The sequence below is a fragment of the Mesoplodon densirostris genome, chromosome 4, assembly GCF_025265405.1.
Source record: "Mesoplodon densirostris isolate mMesDen1 chromosome 4, mMesDen1 primary haplotype, whole genome shotgun sequence".
Classification (NCBI taxonomy): domain Eukaryota; kingdom Metazoa; phylum Chordata; class Mammalia; order Artiodactyla; family Ziphiidae; genus Mesoplodon; species Mesoplodon densirostris.
This window is the reverse complement of record NC_082664.1, coordinates 170,763,604-170,788,551: the sequence shown is the minus strand read 5'-3', so window position 1 is coordinate 170,788,551 and position 24,948 is coordinate 170,763,604. Positions and strand designations below refer to the sequence as shown.

The 24,948-nt window shown below is 41.9% G+C and overlaps 1 protein-coding gene across 10 annotated transcripts in view; it reads right to left on the bottom strand.

The window, feature by feature from the left end:
• Positions 1–17,584, bottom strand: part of MLLT10 (MLLT10 histone lysine methyltransferase DOT1L cofactor) — a 246,798-nt gene extending 229,214 nt beyond the window's left edge. For 9 of the 10 annotated variants that reach the window (XR_009531819.1, XM_060097695.1, XM_060097690.1 and 6 more), the window contains exons 1-3: positions 17,497–17,575; positions 17,205–17,364; positions 14,367–14,446 (exon numbers count right to left, since the gene is read on the bottom strand). Coding sequence is in view for 9 of the 10 variants with exons in the window: in XM_060097695.1 (XP_059953678.1) it covers positions 14,367–14,446; positions 17,205–17,364 (240 nt within the window). In the remaining variant the exon portion in view is untranslated. Of the gene's footprint in view, positions 1–14,366; positions 14,447–17,204; positions 17,365–17,496 lie in introns of all 10 variants that reach the window. The other variant, XM_060097691.1, reaches the window with a different exon arrangement.
• Between the last annotated feature and the right edge of the window lie 7,364 nt (positions 17,585–24,948).

Below are 24,948 nucleotides of genomic sequence, written 5' to 3'. Positions count from 1 at the left end.
CATATAAGGGTCACTGAAAGACAAAACGGACAGTGTCCATAATAAGAGTGTTACAGCAAATGCTGATTTCATATGCTGCTGCTTAAAATGACAATTAAGGGACTTCTCTAGCAGCCCAGTGGTTAAGACTCCTTGCTTCCACTGCAGGGGGCACGGGTTCAATGCCTGGTCGGGGAACTAAGATCCCGCATGCCACGCAGTGCGACCAAAAAAAAAAAAAACACAATACGATTAAGTTACACCTTAATAATTAAGCACAACTGAAAGGCTAGACCACAGTAGGCAGTTGAAGAAGCAGAGATATCAACTAATGGTTTTATTCTTCCAGGAAGCCTGCGAGTAAAAGGTGAAAAATGTAAAGGGAAAGTAAAATCCATGGGAAGATTCAAAAACGACTGTCAACTTCGTGGGAAAAAATCAAGTAAAAAGGACAGACTAAAAGGTAAAACAAGACCCTGGAAGAAGTGGGAAAAGACTACATCATGAGAACAGGCAGTTAATTCCACTTGAAAACTACCTCCTCTCCTTCCGAAAACTCCACTGAATGACATAAAAAGGGCAAAATCACAAATCACAAAAGGGAAACACACATAAAGAAAGACAACAGTTCTAAAACTTTGGAAGCTAGGAAGGAAAAGAGTAGCAAATGACTTGGCAGATGAGAAAAGGCTGCTGCAGTAAGGCAAGTCCAAAAGCAACGTGTCTCAGGCCACATGGCGCCCCAGCTGAGGGAACTCAGGCGCCACATCATAGTGGTGGTGCATGCCCCTGAGAGGGACGGCTTCAAGTACGGCTCAAAACAGGACAACAAGTACGGCTCAAAACAAGACTAGGGCTAAGATAAAACCTGAAAGATAATCAACGCCCCCCCCCCAATCCCTTCTCTACACCCTACCAGGTAACCCTCTCTCCCACAGCCGAGAAAACTGCACAAAGGGTAAACAAAAGGAAATCTGGACCTGGAGACATCTGAGCAAAGGCGTACTGAAAAATCTAGTTCTAGATCGTGAAATTCCAGCAACCAATGGCTCAAAGAATACTGGTAACCAGGTTTGTGAATCCCAAACGGCTGACTGGAAGATTTTTCTCTGAATAAACTAACCAGTTGGTGGCATCCCAATAAAAGAACCCAGCTAGACACCTATAATGAAGCCAATCTGCCAACAATTTCTGCCACACACACAGAACTTCCAGTCACCTCATTAGGAACTTGTCTTAAATTCAAATGGACGGCTACCAGTCACTAGATTTGTAAGCAAAGTCCGTAACAAGGCAGGCCAAAACAAATGGTACAAAGGAACTCCGAGGAAAAGAGTCCCAGGAGCAGAAGAAAACTTCAGAACACTGAAACAAAACAAAAACAACCATCTGGTTAACATCCTCAGAGAATTAAGAGAAAATATTGCACTTAAGAAACAAAAGCAGAGGATAAAAAATAAACATTCAGAAAGCATAAAAGAGCCTCTGGAAATTAAAAGTATAATAGAATTTAGAAATTTAAGTGAAAGAATGGAAAATAAAGTAAGAAACTGCCTCAGAGTGTAAAACAGAAAGAAATAGATTAACTTAAAGCAAGATCAGTTCAAAAGGTCCAATATCCAAATAAAGAAAAATACAGAAAAAGCCAACAATGATAACAGAACTGAGGAACTGTCAAAAATAATTCCAAAAAATTCTCCCTTAAGTAAACTCATGGTCCCTAACATGATTTACCAAAATGAAAGGGCCACTGTGTGCCCAGTACAATGAGTGAGGGACAGCACACTAACTACCATGAGAAATAGTGGGTAAACTGGCTACAGAAAACACACTAAATCCAGAGAGAACAATCACATATAAAAGATTAGAAATCAGAACTTCATTGGTCTTCTTAAAAGACACTGACAGCTAAAAAGTAATGGAGAAATACCTTCAAAATTTTGAAGGAAACTTATTTCCAACCAAGAAAGAATTCCATACTCAGGCAAACTATCCATCAAGTAAGATGGTAAAACTTTTTTCCTTTTTGGAATTTTATAATGTAGAGAAAATTGAATTTATAGACTACCTGATTCATTAAACAAGTGGAAAATTACATGAAGAAGTGACTAGAAAGGATGCAAAGATTTAGCCTTAAATAAAGAACACAAGGAAAATGAAAATACAAGAAAATTATTAATCCCAGGGGAAAAAAATTAAGAAAGAAAACAATCTTAGTATGCTTTTGGCTCAGAAATGAACAAAATACTTAAATAGTCATAATAATGTAAAATTTTCTGTTTAACACTCCTGACTTAACCAAAACTTGTGATATACTGAAAGACAACATCTAAAACTAATATGTCAAGAACAGCTGCTTCGGGCTTCCCTGGTGGCACAGTGATTAAGAATCCACCTGTCGGGCCTCCCTGGTGGCGCAGTGGTTGAGAGTCCGCCTGCCGATGCAGGGGATACGGGTTCGTGCCCCGGTCTGGGAGGATCCCATATACCGCGGAGCGGCTGGGCCCGTGAGCCATGGCCGCTGGGCCTGCGCATCCGGAGCCTGTGCTCCGCAACGGGAGAGGCCACAACAGTGAGAGGCCCACATACCGCAAAAAGAAAAAAAAAAAAAAAAAAGAATCCACCTGCCAATGCAGGGGACACAGGTTCAAGCCCTGGTCCGGGAAGATCCCACATGCCACGGAGCAACTAAGCCCATGCACCACAACTACTGAGCCTGCGTGCTGCAACTACTGAAGCCCGCGTGCCTAGAGCCTGTGCTCCGCAACAAGACACCGCAATGAGAAGCCCGCACATCACAACAAAGAGTAGCTCCTGCTCGCCACAACTAGAGAAAGCCCACGCACAGCAATGAAGACCCAGTGCCACCAAAAATAAATAAATAGGGCTTCCCTGGTGACACAGTGGTTGAGAGTCCGCCTGCCGATGCAGGGGACACGGGTTCGTGCCCTAGTCTGGGAAGATCCCACATGCCGCAGAGCGGCTGGGCCCGCGGGCCATGGCCGCTGAGCCTGCGCGTCTGGAGCCTGTGCTCTGCAGCGGGAGGGGCCGCGGCAGTGAGAGGCCCGCGTACCATAAATGAATGAATGAATGAATGAATGAATAAATAAATAAATAAATAAATAAATTTTTTTAAAAGAATAGCTGCTTCTACATTCTTTGTCAAGAGTCAAGCAGCAAGGTACTGTTTTACTGTGTGTGCAAAAGAATCTTTTGGTACTACTGACTGTGCATTTTTCACTTTGATAAACATAAAAATTAAATCTAAACAAAAAATGGAATAAATAGGTACAATAGGCAATGTATCAATGTACCCAATGTTTTCATTTCTCTTACTAGTTATGTAGACAGGTTAGAAAAGGATACAACCAAGTATTAAACGCCTACTTCATGTCAGCTGTTATGCTAAGTTTTTCTCACAGTAAAAGAAAGGAATTCAAGAAGTGAGACAACGGAAATTGGCTATTTGCTATTTTACGTATGGTGGTAAGCACTAAATCTGTTAACTTTTTTAAATCATCTCTTTCAAAGGTACAGGAACTCAGGATGGTACACTCAATTTAAAAGCAAAGAGTAGACATGAATCATCAGTAAGTGAAAAAAACGTTAGCAAATGTTAAACTTTGAAGGCATTCTATTTGAAGTATATAGGCTGGGACTTCCCTGGCAGTCCAGTGGTTAAGACTTCGCCTGACAATGCAAGGGGGTGCAGGTTTGATCCCTGGTCAGGGAGATAAGATCCCACGTACCTCACGACCAAAAAACCAAAATATAAAAGTGAAGCAATACTGTAACAAATTCAATAAAGACTTCAAAGGTGGTCCACATCAAAAACAAAACTTTGAATAAATAAATAAAGCATACAGGCTAAAAAGCTCGTACAGGAATAAAACGAAAAAAGTTATATATAATTTTTTTTTTTAATTTTTGGCTGTATTGGGTCTTCATTGCTGCATGCAGGCTTTTCTCTGGTTGCAGCAAAGCGGGGGCTACTCTTCACTGCGGTGTGCAGGCTTCTCATCGCAGTGGCTTCTCTTGTTGCAGAGCACAGGCTCTAGGCGCATGGGCTTCAGTAGTTGTGGCACACAGGCTCAGCAGTTGTGGTTCACAGGCTCTAGAGTGCAGGCTCAGTAGTTGTGGTACACAGGCTTAGTTGCTCCTCGGCATGTGGGATCTTCCAGGGCCAGGGCTCGAACCTATGTCCCTACATTAACCACTGCGCCACCAGGGAAGCCCCTACAATACCTTTTTTAAACTGCCACTGAAGACGCCCCATCCTGGCTTCTTGTACTCATAAGTCAGAGATATAGAAGATAAATAAATTTGAAAACAAATTTTTAATTACGTAGATAAAGGTAAATCTTCTTGTGGTACAAATAAAAAAGAACTTAAAAGCTAAAAGAATCAACATTAGTTCAAGCTAAGGCAGTCAATGAAGATACCTAATACATACCTTAGAGGCTGGGGTTGACTATGACACCAGCACAGACCCTAGATGTGCTGTGTAAGGACAGGAAATAGAAAGAGCTGATCCTACCGAAGGGGAATCTATCTCAAAGAAACACGGACTGGACCACTAAGACTAGAGAAAATTCATTTAAGAGGATAACTCAGCTGGGAGGAGAACCACTTTCAACTTTCCCCTCCCTTCTTTCTGCCAGAACATGTCTCTGCAGTCACAATGACTGCCATGCTGTGACCACAGAACAATGCTGAAAATGTAAACTATCTGCTAAGGTTGGTATAGTAGAAAGACAGAGAAAGTCTGATCCCTAAAGATTTCACAGAGGGACTTCCCTGGTGGTCCAGTGGTTAGGACTCCGCACTTCCACTACAGGAGGAACGGGTTCAATCCCTGGTCAGGGAACTAAGATCCTGCATGCCACGTGGTGCGGACTAAATAAATAAAGATCTCACAGAGCAGTCATAAAAGCTTTAAATGCGTTTCTCAACTCCTTTCAAATAAGAATTTAGTAAACTTGTAAATTGCTCATCTGTAGAAGCCAGATTAATCTGTAATCTGGTCTTTGTTACTAGCAGCCAAAAGCAATTCTTAACAGGTACAGAGCAAATGCAAAAACCTCCCTCAGTGACACCTCCACAAACCCAGGTTAGAGGACCAGGAATCCCAAGAAAGAAAACAATTCTTAAAGATTAGCTCACGGTCAAAAATTACAAAGTATGCGAAGACATCTACCACCACAGTTAAAAAACAAAAAAAAGAAAGAATTCCAGAATCTCTGAGAAATTTTAAACTAAGTATGCTTTGGGGACTTCCCTGGTGGCGCAGTGGTTAAGAATCTGCCAGCCAATGCAGGGGACATGGGTTTGAGCCCTGGTCTGGGAAGATCCCACATGCCGCGGAGCAACTAAGCCCAGACGCCACAACTACTGAGCCTGCACTCTAGAGCCCACGAGCCACAACTACTGAGCCCACGTGCCACAACTACTGAAGTCCATACGCCTAGAGCCCGTGCTCTGCAACAAGAGAAGCCACTGCAGTGAGAAGCACATGCACCACAGCAAAGAGTAGCCCCCACTCGCCTCAACTAGCGAGAGTCCACGCGCAGCAACGAAGACCCAATGCAGCCATAAATAAATAAATAAATAAAAATAAATAAATAAATAAATTTTTATAAAAAGTGTGTTTTTGCCACGACTAAGAAGCCCACATGCCGCAATGAAGATCCCGCATGCCACAACTAAGACTTGGCGCAGCCAAAATAAATAAATAATAAATATCACTTTCTCAATAAAGTTTTTTTTGTTTTAAGTGAAAGAAGGTTTATTCAGGCAGAAACCCACTCCATAGACAGAGCGTGGGCCATCTCAGAAGGCAAGAGGCCAAAATAAGTTATGTTTTAAATATTCAAATAAGTTAATAAATATACTCCTTAAGACTATAATAGGGACTTCCCTAGTGGCACAGTGGTTAAAAATACACCTGCCAATGCAGGGGACATGCATTCGATCCCTGGTCTGGGAAGATCCCACATGCTGTGGAGCAACTAAGCTTGTGCACCATAACTACTGAGACTGCACTCTAGAGGTCATGAGCCACAACTACTGAGCCCGCATGCCACAACTACTGAAGCCCGCGCTCCTAGAACCTGTGCTCCGCAACAAGAAGTCACCACAATGAGAAGCCCATACATCGCAACGAAGAGTAGCCCCCGCTCACCACAACTACAGAAAGCCCGTGTGCAACAACAAAGACCCAAAGCAAACAAAAATAAATAACTAAATAAAATTGATTCTTTAAAAAAAAAATAAGGTGGAATTAAAATGTAAACAACAATAAAACTGATTTTGCAAGGTAAAGAGAGTGAACACAAGGTGTTCTAAGGTCCTTGGTTTTGTTCAAAAGGAGTACAAAGATTAATCTAAGGGCTTCCCTGGTGGCGCAGTGGTTAAGAATCCGCCTGCCAATGCAGGGGACACGGGTTTGAGCCCTGGCCTGGGAAGATCTCACATGCCTCGGAGCAACTAAGCCCATGCACCACAACTACTGAGACTGCGCTCTAGAGCCCGCGAGCCACAACTACTGACCCCGCATGCAACAACTACTGAAGCCCGCGCGCCTAGAGCCTGTGCTCTGCACACAACAAGAGAAGTCACTGCAATGAGAAGGCCATGCAACACAACGAAGAGTAGCCCTCGCTCACCACAACAAAGACCCAATGCAGCCAAAATAAATAAATTAATTAATTTAAAAAAAAAAGATTAATCTTAGACTCACAGAAAAAATATAAAGTATGCACATTAAAATATTAAGGGCAGGGCTTCCCTGGTGGCGCAGTGGTTGAGAGTCCGCCTGCCAATGCAGGGGACACGGGTTCGTGCCCCAGTCCAGGAAGATCCCACATGCCGCAGAGCGGCTGGGCCCGTGAGCCATGGCCGCTGAGCCTGCGTGTCCAGAGCCTGTTGCTCCGCAGCGGGAGAGGCCACAGCAGTGAGAGGCCCGCGTACCCCCCAAAAAAAAAAAAAAAAAAAAAAAAAATTAAGGGCAATCACTAGAAGAAAAGAAATGGAACATATAACCTCCAAATCAGACCAGATTTTTTTAAAAAAGATAAGGAACAATCACTCCAACTGAAGAAAAAAAAAGAGGAAAAAAAATAAGCATGGTAAATAGATAACACAAAATAAAAATTTAAGAAGTAAGCCCAAATGTATCAGTCATTACTATAAATGTAAACAAATAATCTGTAATGCATGTTAATACAGATTCTTAGACTGTATTTCTTTAAAAAACCAAGCTTCACTATATTTACTAGGATGTTCACTGCAGCACTATTTGTGGTTATGAAAAACTGGAAACCTAAATGACAATTAATAAAGGAATTAAATAAGTTACAGTACATTCTGTGACAGAATACTAAAAAGCAGATAAAAAGAACGAACTAGATCAAAATTTATCAGTGTAGTGATGTCACAAGTAGCTATGTCACTAATCACAGAACACATATAGAATTTACCATTCCTGTAAAATAATACACTAGTTGGTGGTGTGTATGGATATATGCATGTAGTAACAAGGATTAAAACATAGATGGTGGTATATATATACAACGGACTATTACTCAATCTAAAAAACAAGGAAATTCTGCCATCTGTGACAACATAGATGGACCCTGAAGGCATTATGCTAAATGAAACAAGTCAGACAGAGAAAACAAATACTATATGATCTCACTTATATATGAAACCTAAAAAAACCAAACTCAGAAACAGAGAACAGATTGGTGGTTGCCAGAGGCAGTGGGTAGTGGGTTGGGGGAAATGGGTGAACGTGGTCAAAAGGCACAAACTTCCAGTTATAAGATAAGTGAGCTCTAGGGATGTAATGTACAGCTTGGTGACTGTAGTTAACAACACTGTATTGTGTATTTGAAAGCTGCTAAGAATAAATCTTAAAAGTTCTCATCAAAAGAAAAAACAATTTGCAACTAGGTGAGGTGATGGATGTTAACTAAACCCTCTGCGGTAATCATTTTGCAATATATACATATATCAAACCATTATGTTGTATACCTTAAACATTCTGGTGTTATATATCAATTATAGCTCAATAAAACTGGCAAGAAAAAAATATAGAGAGACTGGCCCTACAGACATTAAAAGGGTAATGGCTGACCCAGACTGGGGAGAATACAAATAGTACTTCAACTTAATTTTTTAATTTATTGTTCTTTTTAAGCAGAAGGGAAGATCTGAAGCAAATATGAAGAATGGACATTGGTTCATTTTGGGTAGGGAACACTCAGATAGTCATTTTATATTCTGTACTGCTCAGAACTACTCGTGATAATCAAATGCATATTAATATAAGTTTAATTTGTAGAATTAAATCTAAATATATATTTACTGTGATTGAGTGCATTTCATATGGTTTTACAGATTTATAGTAATTTACTTGCATTATGTATGCTCAAAAAGAAAAAATTGAAAAAATAATATAGTGCATCCCTAGATCAATCCCTAAAGCCCTGGTTTTGAGTCCATCCAGTGGTTCCTCCCTAACAAAAAAAAAGCCAGGAAGAACTGCAATAAAAAGAGCCAGAGTGGGCTTCCCTGGTGGCGCAGTGGTTGGGAGTCTGCCTGCCGATGCAGGGGACACTGGTTCGTGCCCCGGTCTGGGAAGATCCCACATGCCGCGGAGCAGCTAGGCCCGTGAGCCGTGGCCACTAAGCCTGCGCGTGTGGAGCCTGTGCTCCGCAACGGGAGAGACCACAGCAGTGAGAGGCCCGCGTACCGCAACAACAACAACAAAAAATTGTGTAAGTAGGTAAAATTTCTAATAAATCTCTTCAGCCTATGGTAGTTACAAAGAGATACACAGTAAACACAAAAACAGTCATAAGAACTTCCCTGGTGTCACAGTGGTTAAGAATCCACGTGCCAATGCAGGGGACATGGGTTTGATCCCTGATCCAGGAAGATCCAACATGCCGTGGAGCAACTAAGCCCGTGTGCCCCAACTACTGAAGCCTGCGCGCCTAGAGCCTGTGCTCTGTAACAAGAGAATCCACTGCAATGAGACGCCCACGTGACGCAACGAAGAGTAGCCCCCCCTCGCCGCAACTAGAGAAAGCCCGCGCACAGCAATGAAGACCCAACACAGCCAAAAATAAATAAATAAATTTACTTTTTTAAAATGTTAATTAAAAAAAAAAAAACATACACATTAAATACAAAAACAGTCATTAGAACTTGCCTGGTGGCATAGTGGTTAAGAAACCACCTGCCAATGCAGGGGACATGGGTTTGATCCCTGACCCAGGAAGATCCCACATGCCACGGAACAACTAAGCCCATGCGCCACAACTACTGAGTCTGCGCTCTACAGCCAGTGAGCCACAACTACGGAGCCCGCGCACCACAACTACTGAAGCCTGTGGGCCTAGAACCCACGCTCCGCAACAAGAGAAGCCACCGCAATAAGAAGCCTGCGCGTCGCAACAAAGAGTAGCCCCTCTTGCCGCAACTAGAGAAAACCCATGCACAGCAACCAAGACCCAACGCAGCCAAAAATAAATAAATAAATTTATTAAAGGAAAAAAAAACCAGTCATCAGTTAGTGTTTTAACCTCTAACCACGGGACTTCCCTGGTGGTGCAGTGGTTAAGAATCTGTCTGCCAATGCAGGGGACACAGGTTCGAGCTCTGGTCCAGGAAGATCCCACATGCTGCAGAGCAACTAAGCCCGTGCGCCACAACTACTGAGCCTGTGCTCTAGAGCCCGTGAGCCACAACTACTGCAGCTCGCATGCCTAGAGCCCGTGCTCCGCAACAAGAGAAGCCACCGCAATGAGAAGCCTGTGCACCGCAAGAGTAGCCCCCGCTCACCGCAACTAGGGGAAAGCACATGTGCAGCAACGAAGACCCAATGCAGACAAAAATAAAATAAATACATTTATTTTAAAAAAAAACCCTCTAACCACTGTGACAGCAGTTAGTAAACAATGAAGTCTAATGAAAATATTTCAATAAAAATTCTTGGGCTTCCCTGGTGGCACAGTGGTTGGGAATCCACCTGCCAATGAAGGGGACACGGGTTCGATCCCTGGTCCGGGAAGATCCCACATGCCATGGAGCAACTAAGCCCGTGTGCCCCGACTACTGAGTCTGTGCTCTACAGCCCACATGCCACAACTATTGAAGCCTGCACTCCCTAGAGCCCGTGCTCCGCAACAAGAGAAGCCACCCAATGAGAAGCCTTTGCACTACAATGAACAGTAGCCCCCACTTGCTGCAACTAGAGAAAGCCTGCACACAGCAACCAAGACCCAACGTAGCCAAAAATAAATTAATTAATTTAAAAAAACATTCTTATTCACTTCAGGTGAATAAAGCAATCCGAGTGTTTTTTCTGAACAATGAATGCCTAACAAAGAGCTTCCCTTAAAAACCAACCAAGTGGTCCCTCAATTCCCCATCTATTTTTATGTTCCTTTTTCCTTATGTTCAACGTCCGATCTAACCCCGCAGCCCTTACTCTTTTCGATGGCCTATCCTGAGGCTTCTGCCCAAACCACAGAACTACAATGGCTGTCTCAAGTACTTGTCTTAGTCCTGCAGCATCCTTGGCAGCAAGGTCACTATCAAAAACTTTCTTAAAAAAAATAATTGTGGGCTTCCCTGGTGGCGCAGCAGCTAAGAATCCACCTGCCAATGCAGAGGACACGGGTTCGAGCCCTGGTCCAGGAAGATCCCACGTGCCGCGGAGCAACTAAGCCCGCGTGCCACAACTGAGCCTGCGCTCTACAGCCTGCGCGCCACGACTACTGAAGCCCGCGCGCCTAGAGCCCGTGCTCCGCAACAAGAAAAGCCACCGGAATGAGAAGCCCACACACCACAACAAAGAGTAGCCCCAGTTCGCCCCAACTAGAGAAAGCCCGCGTGCAGCAACGAAGACCCAACACTGTCAAAAATAAATTAATTTTAAAAACAAATTAAAGGGCTTCCCTGGTGGCGCAGTGGTTGAGAGTCCGCCTGCCGATGCAGGGGACACGGGTTCGAGCCCTGGTCTGGGAAGATCCCACATGCTGCGGAGCAGTTAGGCCCGTGAGCCATGGTCGCTGAGTCTGCGCGTCCGGAGCGTGTGCTCCGCAACAGGAGAGGCCACAACAGTGAGAGGCCCACGTACCGCAAAAAAAAAAAAAAAAAAAAAATTAAATTAAAAATAAAATGGGGGGGGGCTTCCCTGGTGGCGCAGTGGTTGAGAGTCCGCCTGCCGATGCAGGGGACACGGGTTCGTGCCCCGATCCGGGAAGATCCCACATGCCGCGGAGAGGCTGGGCCCGTGAGCCATGGCCACTGAGCCTGCGCGTCCGGAGCCTGTGCTCCGCAACGGGAGAGGCCACAGCAGTGAGAGGCCCGCATACCGCAAAAAAATAAATAAATAAATAAATAAATAAATAAAATGGGGGGATTCCCTGGTGGCGCAGTGGTTGAGAGTCCGCCTGCCAATGCAGGGGACACGGGTTCGTGCCCCGGTCTGGGAAGATGCCACATGCCGCGGAGCGGCTGGGCCCGTGAGCCATGGCCACTGAGCCTGCGTGTCTGGAGCCTGTGCTCCGCAACGGGAGAGGCCACAGCAGTGAGAGGCCCGCGTTCCGCAAAAAAAAAAAACAAAAAATAAATATAAATAAATAAATAATAAAAATAAATAAATAATAAAATGGGTATAGAATGTTAATTTTTTTTAAAAAAAAATTGTCTTTGCTGCTACTGGACCCTGCAGGTTCTCCTTTCCTGACAGTTCATTATCCATCCTTGGAAACCGTTCTTACTCTCCCAAATGTGAACATTCACCATAGTTCTGTCTTCACTCTTCTTTTCTCTAACAAAAAATGTCACTTGTTTCCCAATCCTCCTTCTACGCAGCTCCAACTCTAACTTGTCTTCATTACTTTAACCCTAAATTTCCAATGAAAAATCCTACCTGCATCAAAACCAACATGCCCAAAACTTTCTTTACTCTTCAAATTTGCTCTCCTTCCTTTGTTACTGTTAATGGTTATCACCATTCCAGAGTGCTCAACCTTGACATCTCAGAATCATCTCTCATTATTCCCTTTCCTTCACCCCACATCCATTTCTGTCATTTCCTCCTTCAAAGTGCTCCCTCTCTCTCTTTCTACTTCCTCCCTTTCTACTCACATTTTTATAGTAACAGCATCCTAAGACTTTCAGTTTCTAACCTCCCCTTTCAAAGCCATCCTATATACAACCAAACTTCTTGTCTAAAAATACTGCTTTATTGTTCTGGATTTTTACTCCTCAGTATCTGTCAAGGTACCACCAGTTCATAATTCCCCCTCTTCTGAAAAGTGAGCTATCCCAAACCCACAGAGATCTCCCTGTGTCTGAGCAACTCAACCCTATTGTCTAGCCATGGCTAGCTAACTGGTCCAACTAGACAAGCCAAGACAGTTTTTTTTTTTCCCCCAAAAGGAACATGAGATTCGCACTGCAATTTAGCCTCTTGAGACAGGAGACAGAAAATATTAAGAGCTGAAGTATGGCCATCTTTCACCACAGGAGGCAATATACAACACCTTGGTTGAGAGCTTCATCACAGCCCAGACGCCAACTAGATACGTATTTCTCTTAAATCTACGATATCTTTATCTATGAAATGAAAGTAACAGAATATCTACCTCATATATTTGATAGGTAAAGAAAATAATTGGTATAGAACATTCAGCACAGTACCTGACAAATGGTAAACAATCAAAAAAGTTAACTATTGATTTTTGGAGTAAGTAGTAGAGAAAATCTGCAGAAAGGAAAAGAATGAAGCAGACACACAGAGAAAAGCAGAAATAATATTAAAACTAATTCCATTCCCGTTCTAATTCATGGGTACATTTTCAGGTTAGGTTTCTTGGCTACTATATCCTTATAACAAACTGCCCTTTCTTTGCTTATTTAAGCTTGGAATGAGTTTTTGTTTTTTACAAACAACCCTACCTTGTATAACTGTACACTACAGGAATTTAGAAGACGCTGTGTCTCTTCTTTCATTAACGACCCCCACCATCCTACCAAATAAAGCTAAAATAAAATGGGTCCCCCAATATACCTTTATATACCTTTTAAGATAAATATTTTATTCACTTGAGTGTCCTGACCATGACCTCAGAGAGGAAAAAGAGAAACAGGCAACAAGACGCATTTGAGGCAAATAACGCTGCCATTTTACCACTCCCCATTCACCTCTTTATCCTCCCTCTCTTGATACCCACTTTCCTATTTTCTAATCTTTCTCTGGCCATGAATCTACTGTGACATCCCCTAGAAGAGCCTCACCTTACTGGCAGTGTTTACTAACAAATTAAAGCAAAACTTCCTTTGCTTGATGACCCATCAACCCCAAACCATAACATGCTACAAAGAGGAAAAAAGATAGAGTAAACCTATACATACTTTAAGTCCTAAAATTTTCATGATTAATTTCATCCTCCACTTGCCAGTTCCCATTTCTGTAATGCTAGAATAGCTGAAACTCTGGTACAGTGCATTTCCACACACAAAGAAAACTCATCAACAGAATATTGCTCTGAGTTTCACAATCCTATATAAGCTACTCAGCCATTATTTCTGATCAAAAATTGCCCAGACAAAAATAAAAGTTTCTGTTCATACTATCCATGTAGGTAAAGAAGCTGAAATATTTGTTTTCTACCTTCTGTCACATACTCTAGTCAACAACAAAAGGAAGAAACTATCACACTGCAAATGGTAATACTTCCATGTGATTAATGAAGATTAAATCTTTTTCTCCCTCATATTTCTAGAAGTTCAACTGGAAAAATGATTTTGGCCACAAAGAATAAACATTCCTCCCTCATTCTTACAGAAGGTTTACAGAAGTGTTCAGAAAGAAGGTTAGCCAGCCAAGTCAAAAAAAAGGAAGATTTTTATGTTGCTTTGCCAAAGGGACTGAATGTGAAAATACTGAGCAAGGTTAAACTGTACATGTATAGATATAGTAAAAAGAAATGTGAATCATTAAACACTTTTTTTTTAACTCAGTAAACAGAACCTAGCAAAATTATCTCAATATAACTTACTTATGTCCTACTGCCATTATATTCCAACTATGATTAGCCAATTTAACCCTCAAACCAGTAGACATGGCTAAGAAAGCCCAAATACAACTTTATATTTTACCTGTTCTAAGTATCTATCAGTATGTACTTATGTGATTCAATTTGTTTTTCAGATCTTATAAAACCAGTTTAAAACTGTAAGTCAATACTTGGCCCAAATTCAATATTTGAACAAAAGACTGAAAACCCTTGAAACTGACACATGAGTGTGTAGCATCCTAAGCTATTCACTGAAGTATTTTAATGTTTTTGATAAACACTCCTTACCACTCTGGCTGCTCTCTCCTGAGATTCACATTTCCTGCAAAACCATGGTCCAGTGGGTACTTGAACAATGCCATAGCAAGCTGTTGGGAAATAAATGTTTTAAAGTAAGTTAAGATTTGAATAATTATGGAAAATCAAATACCCTTTCAAAGCCCTATTAAAGTAATTACCTCTGAAACTATTCACATAAACCACCTGCTTTGTAAAGAACTAAAACATGCTATATTTATGTTTATAATTTATCACCTAGTTAAAATTATGACATTTTAGGGCTTCCCTGCTGGTGCAGTGGTTAAGAGTCCGCCTGCCGATGCAGGGGACACGGGTTCGTGCCCAGGTCCGGGAAGATCCCACATGCCGCGGAGCAGCTGGGCCTGTGAGCCATGACCGCTGAGCCTGCGCGTCCGGAGCCTGTGCTCCGCAACGGGAGAAGCCACAACAGTGAGAGGCCCGCGCACCGCAAAAAAAAAAAAAAAAAAAAAAAAAAAATTATGACATTTTAACTAAATATTAGAAAAATAATCTTTTTCTATTTCAATTAAAAATAAACATCACAAATTTTATTCTCTTATAAGAGAAAAATATTAGATAAAATTTAACACTTTACATAGAATAACTCAAATTAATTAATTCATTCCTATATCCTGAAATTTAAATAGCAAGCATTTTAGATACATGAAAGTGAAAATTATTTCCAAATCACCTTTCAAAACAAACAAGACATTGCAGGAAAGAAAATGAAATGTAATGTTAAAAGTAAAATGTTTCTATTTAAATAAAATGTCCAGAATAGACATTTGTCTATCTGTCTATAGAGACAGAAGGTACATTACTGGTTGTCTAGGACTGGGGGAGTTAGGAAGAAATGGGGAATAACTGTTAACAGGTCCAAGGTTTCTTATTAGGGTGATGAAAAAGTTCTAAAATTGACTGTAGTAACAAATCCAAAACTGTGAATGTACTAAAAACCAGTGAATTGTACACTTTAAGTGGGCTAATTGTATGGTACATGAGTTACATCTCAATAAACCCGTCAGAAAAAAAAGTAAACTACACGTTTATTTCTAATATATGTTAATGTTCCAACAAGTGACCTGTATATCACACATCCAAATCACAGTCTAGTTACGTACAAAAACTGTTTTTATATCAACATTTACCTAACTCAAATTTTAATATTTTCCAAAAACCTAAAAACACTAATATCCAACTGACATTCTCTTGACTGAGCTTGCTCAGAGGTAACTTGAAAATATATCAAATATTGGAAAGCACTTAAAGAATATAAAATCAGCACAAATTTTTAAAACTCCAAAAGCTAAACTTCTAATCCCATTTAAAATGTATCGGAGTAAAAATATTCTATCAGCCAAGAAATACAGCATCACAGCCCCAAAACTTATATTTTAATTCAGAAATACTTCTAGAAAAGAAATTTTAACACTTAAATGAACACTTTCTAAATTGGGAGATGAGACTACTTAGCATCATTTATCATCCAATTCATAAGAAATACCTCTACAAGTGCCAATGAACACTATAACGGAAATACACTATACCAGTTCTGAGACCTTACAATCAGTACCTAGTTTGAATACACATGGTTTTCACTCCTCAGAAGAGTAAGGTGTGCAACTCTGCCTTTCTTTAAAAGAACTGGGGATACATGCATGCTCAGGTTCGGTTATTCACTATCTCCTAAGTCCCCCTTCCCAGTTCTGAGATTCCGTTCTATAAAGAATACAGTTTAGTCCCTTACGCTCAGGCTTTCTCTCGTTTAGTAGAGCCCGGTACACTACTGAACCTCTGCCTCACTCAACGCCAGATTTAGAAACGGGAAGGGGGGCGGGTTGGTGCACAACAAGGGGAGTACAAGAGCCACCAAAAAAAAATGACCTGTTTTTCGGCCCCCAAATTTTCAGCCTCAATTCCTTACGTGAAATGGAAAAAGAACCTTCAAACGGCCAGAAAACTACCTTAACTAGTGTCCTCGGCTCTTGTGTACATCCCCAAAACTCACCTAATGGAAACACCCAGAAATAAACTAAGATGCTCCCCGAGTCACTGGCGCCGCCACCACCTCCTCTTCTGTCCAGTCACTGAAGCTGAGGAAGGGGCCCGATGCGGCCACTCAACAGCCTCATCCACCACCCCGAGCAGCTCAGCCCAGCCGCGCCCGCGGCGGCGCGACTGCGGCGACGGCCTTCCGCCTCTTCTCCGCGGGAAGCTCCAGTCCGCAGGAGCGGCAGCAAGGTCTCGGCCAGAAAGCTTGGGGTGCGGCAGCCGGCGCCCTCCCCCCCAATCTAAAGCGGCAGGGCAGACCCCCGAGCTCCCGATCCGCCCCGGCGCCGCGCGCCGCGCTCCCGAGCCCGACTCCATGGTACAGGAAGTCTCCAGACACTGCGGCAGACGGCGCGACGGGAGGGGGAAGGGGCTCCCCACTCCCCAAGCCAAACCCACAGCCGCGGGGCCACGGCCGAGGGGCGCGCGCCCGGGCCCCCACACCCCCTCGCCGCCGACCCCGGCCTCCGAGAGTCCGCAGACCCGCGGGTCCGGGCGCAGGCTGCGGCCGAATGACACTTGAGAGAGTGAGCGCAGCATCACATGACAGTCCAGGCCACACACACTTTCTCCCACATGCGCAGCCCACACCCCTTCCGCCCCGCCGCCGACCCTCCGAGTCAATCCCCGGCCGCGGAACGGGGCGGGGGCGGGGGCGGGGGCGGGGGCGGGGCGGGGGGAGGGGCGGGAGGGGAACTGGCAGTTGCTGCCAAGGTGGGGGAAGCGGTGACGGTTGGGAGAGGCCGGGTTCGGCCAGGCGGGCGGTTGGGTGTTTACCTTGATGCACCGCGACGCTGCAGCCGTGCCCGTCGCAATAAACCAGCGGGTTCTCGGCCCAGCCTCTCTCGTCTGAGCAAACGCAACAGCCTCCAATCATCTCCTTCATACTATGGGAGACCTCGTCCTCCAGTGACACGGGCCGGTCGCTAGAGACCATCTAAGAGGGAGTTGGGGGGGACCATTAAAAAACACATGCAAGCCAACGAGTGCTTCCCCCCGCCCAGTCCCCCGCGCCCCCGCTCCCTTCCCGGCGCCCCGGCCCCCGCCCGCCGCTCGGCCGCTCGCTCACTCGGGCTTTGCCGCTCAGTCACTCACGTTCCGCACAGGAGTCAGGAGCCATGTCCTTGCTGACTCCCCCCACCTCCCCTCCACCGCCTCCTCCGCCTCCTCCTCCTCGTCTTCTTCCCTCCCCACCTCCACCCGGCGGCTAACGCTGGAGCCCGAAGAGGGCACACATAATCAAGTAGGCCTCCGCACAGGCGCACTGGGGGGGCTCCCGCAGGGCCAGGGGCAGCGAGGGAGGGGAAGGGGGTTGCGCTTCCTCCTCCAAGCGTCACTCGGCGTGCGCGCCCGCCCGGCAGCCGGCGTGAGGGAAAAGGCCCGGGAGAGGCGAGGCCTGCGTGCGCGCCGCCGCGTCCGGCCGGCAGCCCGGGCCTGCCTCCCGGCCCCTTCCCCTCCCCCGCGCCGCTCGCAGCCGCCGAGGTGTGCTGGGGGGGAGGGGGCGAGGAGAGCCCGTGGCGCGCCGAGGCCGGAACGAGCCAACTGGAGGGCGCGGGGGCGCGCACGCGGGGGCGGGGACGTTGGGGCCGCCTTCTGCAGCGCCGGCCGCGCGGGCTGCGTGTGCACGTCGCGAAGAGGCCTCGGAGGGAGGGAGGGAGGGAGGGTGGGAAGGGAGGATTCCGAGGGCCGGGAGGGAGGACGAGTTTTGTCTGAGTAGCTGGAGGGGACTCCCTGCGGGCATCTGAGAACCTACCTGCAGGCCTTTTCCTCGAGAACTGGCCCGTGGGTAACAAGGGTTGGGCAAGTCGGCCAGCTTCCATGAAGGGTGCAGTGAAGCATGGCTTCCTGCAGTTGGCCGCGCGAACTTCACTGTAGTGCCGAAGCCTTTTCACCCATTAAGTTCACATCCTGGACTCTACCCAAAGTTCACCCAGTGGAAGTGCCACCAAGTCGGCTGCCCGTTTACACACCACACTGGGCCAATGACAACTGAAAGTGCATCACAGACAGGGTCAAAAGCCTAGGTTGGGTTGTATTCGAAGAGGGAACACCTATGCTACCCGCAACTTGCTGTGTAGGAGTACAAATGGTTGTTAATCTGGAATTAGCAATATAATGTGAGGATCAGGAAATCGCAGTTTGAGGGAACCCAAGTTCTAGTCAGTCACCAAATGATCTCTAACACCATGTGACAGTGGAGTCCTTTCAACTGAGGATTTCTCTGATCTGGCTCTGTACTCCAAATTTACTCTTGAAAATTTGTCAATTTTTTACTAAGGCCACTTAAGTGGCAGAAAGATGGGAGCTCACTCACATACAAATGGAAAATGGATCAGGCCTATCTGAATAATTAGCTGGATATTGAGCAGTTTTGAGCTGTGAAATCTTCCACTGTTGCCCTACCCCCTATGTATCCTTTTTAGTCCAATATTGATTTTAGGCCAAAAAAGTGTCTCATTATAAAAGTTCAGCATAAAATAGGAATATAGATAGATTGTTTAAATGACAAGCATAGTTACAAGGCGAATTCACGACTTTGATAAATACCTTACGGGTACAAAATGACTTATCAGGAATTAGCAATATAATGTGGGGATCTGGGAAATGCAGTTATATAAAATGCTAAAAGATGAAGGAACCCAAGTTCTCCTAGTCAGTCACCAAAAGATAATGGTTTAAGTTCTAAAAGCATTCCAAGTGTTCTCATAAAGAAAAAAAAATTTTTTTGTGGCATGGCTGCTTCTTCTATTGCAAATTAATTGCTAGAAATCTGTTTAAGAATTATAATAGATATAATACAACGCAAGCATATATCAGCAAATATATTCAAACATTCTAAAAGCAAAGTGAGATGGCTACAGTAATGCAAATCTAGAAGTGTAAGATAGGGGAAAAATGTACACTAAAGAAACCAAAAAATGAGAATTCGCTTTTAGTTATATTAGTGCATTTTTAAAAGGTGACTACAAGATTACACACTTATAAAATGCAACTTCTTTTGGAGGGTATGGTAATAATTAATAAATTTCCAAACATATAATAATGATGTTCTTAAAATATCACTGATATTTTTATTTCTTTTTTTTTTTTTTTTTTTTTTGCTGTACGCAGGCCTCTCACTGTTGTGGCCTCTCCCGTTGCGGAGCACAGGCTCCGGAAGCACAGGCTCAGCGGCCATGGCTCACCGGCCCAGCCGCTCCACAGCATGTGGGATCTTCCCGGACCGGGGCACGAACCCGTGTCCCCTGCATCGGCAGGCGGACTCTCAACCACTGCGCCACCAGGGAAGCCCACTGATATTTTTAAAACTAAAACTGTGTTCAAACAAATCTATATTGTTTTGTGTATCTCTACTGTATATCTTATCTTTACCCCTTTACAAGGGATACCAGTTCAACATCCAATTCCTGATCAGGTTCAGACTCTTAATGAAGAGCAATTTTTAGTTAAAATTAATGTGAAATTTCCCTTGCTAAATACTGAAGTCGAACCTTAATGAAATAAATTATTTTAAAATACATGCATTTTATTTTTAATGCATTGGAGCTTAGTTCTTGTGATGGAATTAATTTATATGTAAAGAAAGATGGGTACTTTACCCTTTCTGTAACACTTAATAGAAGAAATGTAGGTAAATGCTTGCTGTTTCCAAAACAAAACAAAAAAGTTCATCATTTGTAATACATTTTTGAAATTTAGAAAAATAGAGAAAATACACTATTTCTTAAGAACAGGCCTATATATAAATAATAGCATCTGAAGAAGAAATTTTATTAAAAATGTACATATAAATGTTGACAAAATATAAGTCAAATTATTTAAAACTGATATTTAACATATTAAATGTTATGAAAACTGTAAGAAAAAACATAATGAGCTAAGTAGGTCATTCTCATTTTAACTCATGTACCAGATATAGAACTTCTTCTTACGTTATATATCAGAAGTATAATATTTAATATATTTCTAGAAAATATTAGGTGATAAGAGTAACATACATTACAAAATAGTTCAGAGATACAGTTAATTATTCATTCAGTAAATATTTATGGAACATTTACTGTGAGCCAGGGAACATTTACTAGATACAGGAAATATAGCAGTGAGCAAGTTATATTTGTCCTTTGTGTGATATATATGAGTATGATTAGCTGAATATGCTAATTCTCATAACTCAGAATGGATAAAACTTATAAATTGCCAGAATTGTTGAAGTTCGAGCAAGTTTTTAACAATACATGGTAATGTTAAAAAAACAAAAAAGTTCATGGGATTTATAGAATAACTTCATAGAAAAGTACAATTTCAATCTTAAAATAGTGTTATCCTTTAAATCTGATTCCACATTCTCAAAATATTCTTTGAAAAAGTACACCTAGTACCTAGAGAATAAAACAAAAGCCTGTGGTCCCAATATACCTCGTCACATAACAACAGCAGCTAACTCAGTACTGCCTCATCTGTTTCTCTGAACTAATCATCTGAGGCAAACCACAAAAAACTCAAGTAAAGTATTTTATGATGTAACCTCTAACCCTACTATAATGGGAAACTATATTTTCTTCCTGTATGGGTAATATATCTTCTTATAATTTTCTTTATTCCTTATCCTGGGCACCAAATTTTTGGATTTGCTTTTCCATAATCATTTACATTAGTAGATACTTATGAACGAAATATTTAAAACCAAATTTGGCTCCTAGGTTAGTATGGCTTATATTTATCTCCTTTTTAAATTGAAGTTTTATTTGCCTTCTGTTATTTGCCTGTTATGTTTAGTCTATTATACCCACTTTTGAAGTATATTTCTTTAATGAGGTACAGAAATTCAGGTATATTTCTATAATATTAAGACTAGATGCACTTTCCTTAACTCAGATTCTTAACTTCCATAAAGTGTTTAAAATTCTCTATTGGCTCTGATACCTAGGTTTTTAAACAAAAAGCAATTATCAGAATTCATTCATCTACTAAACCTCATCAGAAACTATAATTTTCTTTCTAAATAAATTAGTTGGAAAAAGCAATAAGGCAATTCCTTATGATCTGCACAAACTTTAAGTTATGCCCTCTTTCAAAGGAACCTCTGAATAAAATTTTGTTTTGCTCATTTGGTATCCAACGTTTCTTACCTTTTACATGAGAAGTTTATGAACCATATATTTATACTAGTATGATTAAAATATTGAGGTACTTCTGATACTAGTTTTGTTATTTATCTCACAATAAGTGAGTATTGTGTCTTTATAGGTACAAACCCGTGCATGGCACCTATATCATGGAGCACTATCAGAAATTTCATTAAAAAGTATTCATTTCAATTATATTTTCATTTGATATTCCGTTAATGGCTTTTGGAAAATTCCATTTAATGAAGCATATTAATCTTACTAGGTGATTTTTTTAAACTCACCATACCGCCTAGCAAGTGTCCTGCACGTAGTAGGCCCACAATAAATATCCATTTAATGTACAGTATTGGTGTTTAAAAGCTAATTGCTGTCTGAGCTTTATTCTTCAGAGTAAAGCAAGGCTTTATTTTGTATGTACACCTGAACTAAAATTTCTAAGTCATGATTAGGAAATTTTCAGATAAATTGGCTTTAAAGATTTTCAATAGTTGAAATTAATATAGGTGAAGAGTTTTTATTTACCGGGTAATTTAGAATTGTCTGTATTTAAATAGCCCTCAAATGTTAACCACCTCTCCATGTAAAAGTCATTTTCTTACAAAACAGACTCTAACTTAGAATCAATCATAATTAATATTATTGTTACATACACTTAATTGTTAAAAAGTTTAGGTAATTCTGAAATTTAAATTGTATGTAATTTAAATTTTAAAATCTTTTTAAGAATCAAGGCCTAATATTTACTTTAAAGGGTTTAGTTTGGTTAATCCTGTGTTTGGCTTCAGAGCCACTCTTTTTGCTATAAAATTGATATGCATTGGTTATATTTACATTTTTGGGTAAAACACCGTGTAATTACCAACAGAAAAATAATATCTAAAAGATGCCTTTAAATCCTCTAGGCATTACCCAAACCTCAATAACATTTCAGAGCTGGGCTATTTTTTTCCATGATGTAGTAATACTTAAAGGTGTTACACTTTAGACTTTTCAGAGTATCATCAATATAATGTAAGGGCAGGAGTGTAAGGTCCATGTTCCCATTTTTTTACTGACGCTGAAGATTTGCATTTCTGTTATAATTAAAGTGTGATTAAAGTGACATATTTAAGTGTCTGTTTATAGGATACAATAAGGTTATCCAAGTGAAAAGATTCTGGACATGGAAAAGAGGAAAATCAGTTTTTGAAATGGAAGAGAACCTTGCAAGAAATGAAACATATCTTGGACTGAAAAAAAAGAAGAATCAGAAATTAAACTGAATTGCTAAATACTATTTGGACCAAAGAAGATTACTTTTTAAGATTTAAATGTTTTCCTCTTTGAAAGGGGCCACTGCTTACCAAATCCAGAAACAAGCCCTAGAATATGTTAATTAACTGCATTGTGTCCCAGAAAGAATGAGGTTGACAAATTCATTTTTTTATTCCTTCAATCAATAAACTGTTTGCCTAGTACATCTTAGATTTTTTAAATCTATAACGTGTATATTTACCTCTTGGAATTGTACAGTAACAGTGCCAAATACCACCATGGCCCCATAGGGTGCATCTTATGAAGCTTAACATTCCTGGCGAATTAAACACACAAGCCTCCGATCACTTTTTGTCAGTCTTTACTGTGGCGCTTAAGAGCCAAACTGTAGGTAATTTTTATATGGTGGCAATTTACCCCAATTTAAAAAGCAATGATCTTTGATGCAAGCAGAAGTGGAAAATATAATGACAGAAAACTAAAGAAAGGTATTACAAAGACTGACCTGGAACGCTTCTTGTCCCTCTCCATCCCCACCCCCATTCATGCCCTTTTTTTCCGCCCATTTGTTGTTTTTCTCACAAGTATATCATGACTTGCAACATATTCTTTTTAATTTAAATAAACCCCCCAAATGCCTGAAACACTAAAAGATGTAAAAAGATTCACCTTCTGCAATCAACTACATAGCAGATAAACTTATAAAGCTATTCTAAACATCCAAAGACTTATAAATAAAAAATGTAAATTGAATCCAAGTAGTTGGGGAGGGGGACCATGGGAGGATGAGTGTGGGAGGAATGAACAGATTGAGAATATCTAATTTCAACACCAATTTTTTTTTCCGTTCAAACCGTTCCATAGTTACACCTCAAATGATTTCTTATGTAAGAATTTCTCCCTATATTTCGAAATAACTGAATGATTTCCGTGAGGAAATGCAAGTTTAGGAAGATCCGCAAAATGAAAGTGTTAAAATGCAAACCACTTCTATAGCATTTCAAATGCAAAATCACAACCACCACTACCTTTAACTGACTCTTAAGGGTTCTTTTCAAACAGAGGCTGTTTATGAACATCATCTGTTAACTTCTTTCTGGTAATTCAAAACTCTTGTCAAATGATGTTTTCAAGATGACGTGTAAATATAATATTCCATTAGAGATCAATTCTAATTGGTTTTTAAAAATCCACCTTGGGAAACCAGTGCTGTATAATACACGGACTAGTAATGGGCATTTTAGAAGGAATTTTCGCAAAGTCTATTATCAGTCTAAGTCGAAATTACTGTCTTGCCCTAGTAAGGTTTGGGCAAAAGGACTGAAATTATTTCTTCATGAGTTTTCACGCACGATGACTTTGGTCTTGTCTTCAAGATTCGCGAGCACTTGTTGGAAATCTTCATTTTTTAAAACTGTGATGCTTGCCAGAAATATTTTTTCCACATGCCTCACAAAGGAAAACAGGCAGAGTTTCGTAGGTTGCTTACAATTATTTCTTTCTAAAACGTGGTATAAAAGCTAATGACACGTTTTTCCCTTTCGAATTTCACTGTTATTTTGAAAATGCATTTCACGTTAAGAAACCAAGCCTGTTTTTGTTAGGGGTAGCTCAACCCAGCCTTTTAAAATTAGACTCCTTGTATACAACAAAGAGCTGAATAATAACAAATAGAGACAGCTAAACGTGCTTTTCCGAACTCCTTTGAATCCCGACATTCATTTTCGAATCCATACATTTAAAGAGATTTAAAATAGGATATGATGGGCTCTAACTCTCCAGATCCAGAAAAAAAATAGTCCACATTTGTCTCTATCTACTTATCACTTTGCAAACATATCTATGCTGCTTTCCCTCTTCTTTTCGTGTGTGAGTCGCAGCCTTGCCCAGCTTCCTCCAATTTAGCGGCACGTTGTAAAGCCTCCTTCCTACGCGGTCTGGAGTTGGGAACCCCTCGCCGGCCGACACTGATCATAAAACTTGCCGCGCCGACCCGACCCGGCCCAAGCGTTGCAGTTCGGGGAGGTGGGGGTGGGGGCCGAGTCGGGCCGGGGGACCCCTCCCTCGGGAAGGACGCACTCGGCGAACTGCCGCACGAGGGCCGAACAATGGGGGCGTCCGGGCGAGCGGGTCCC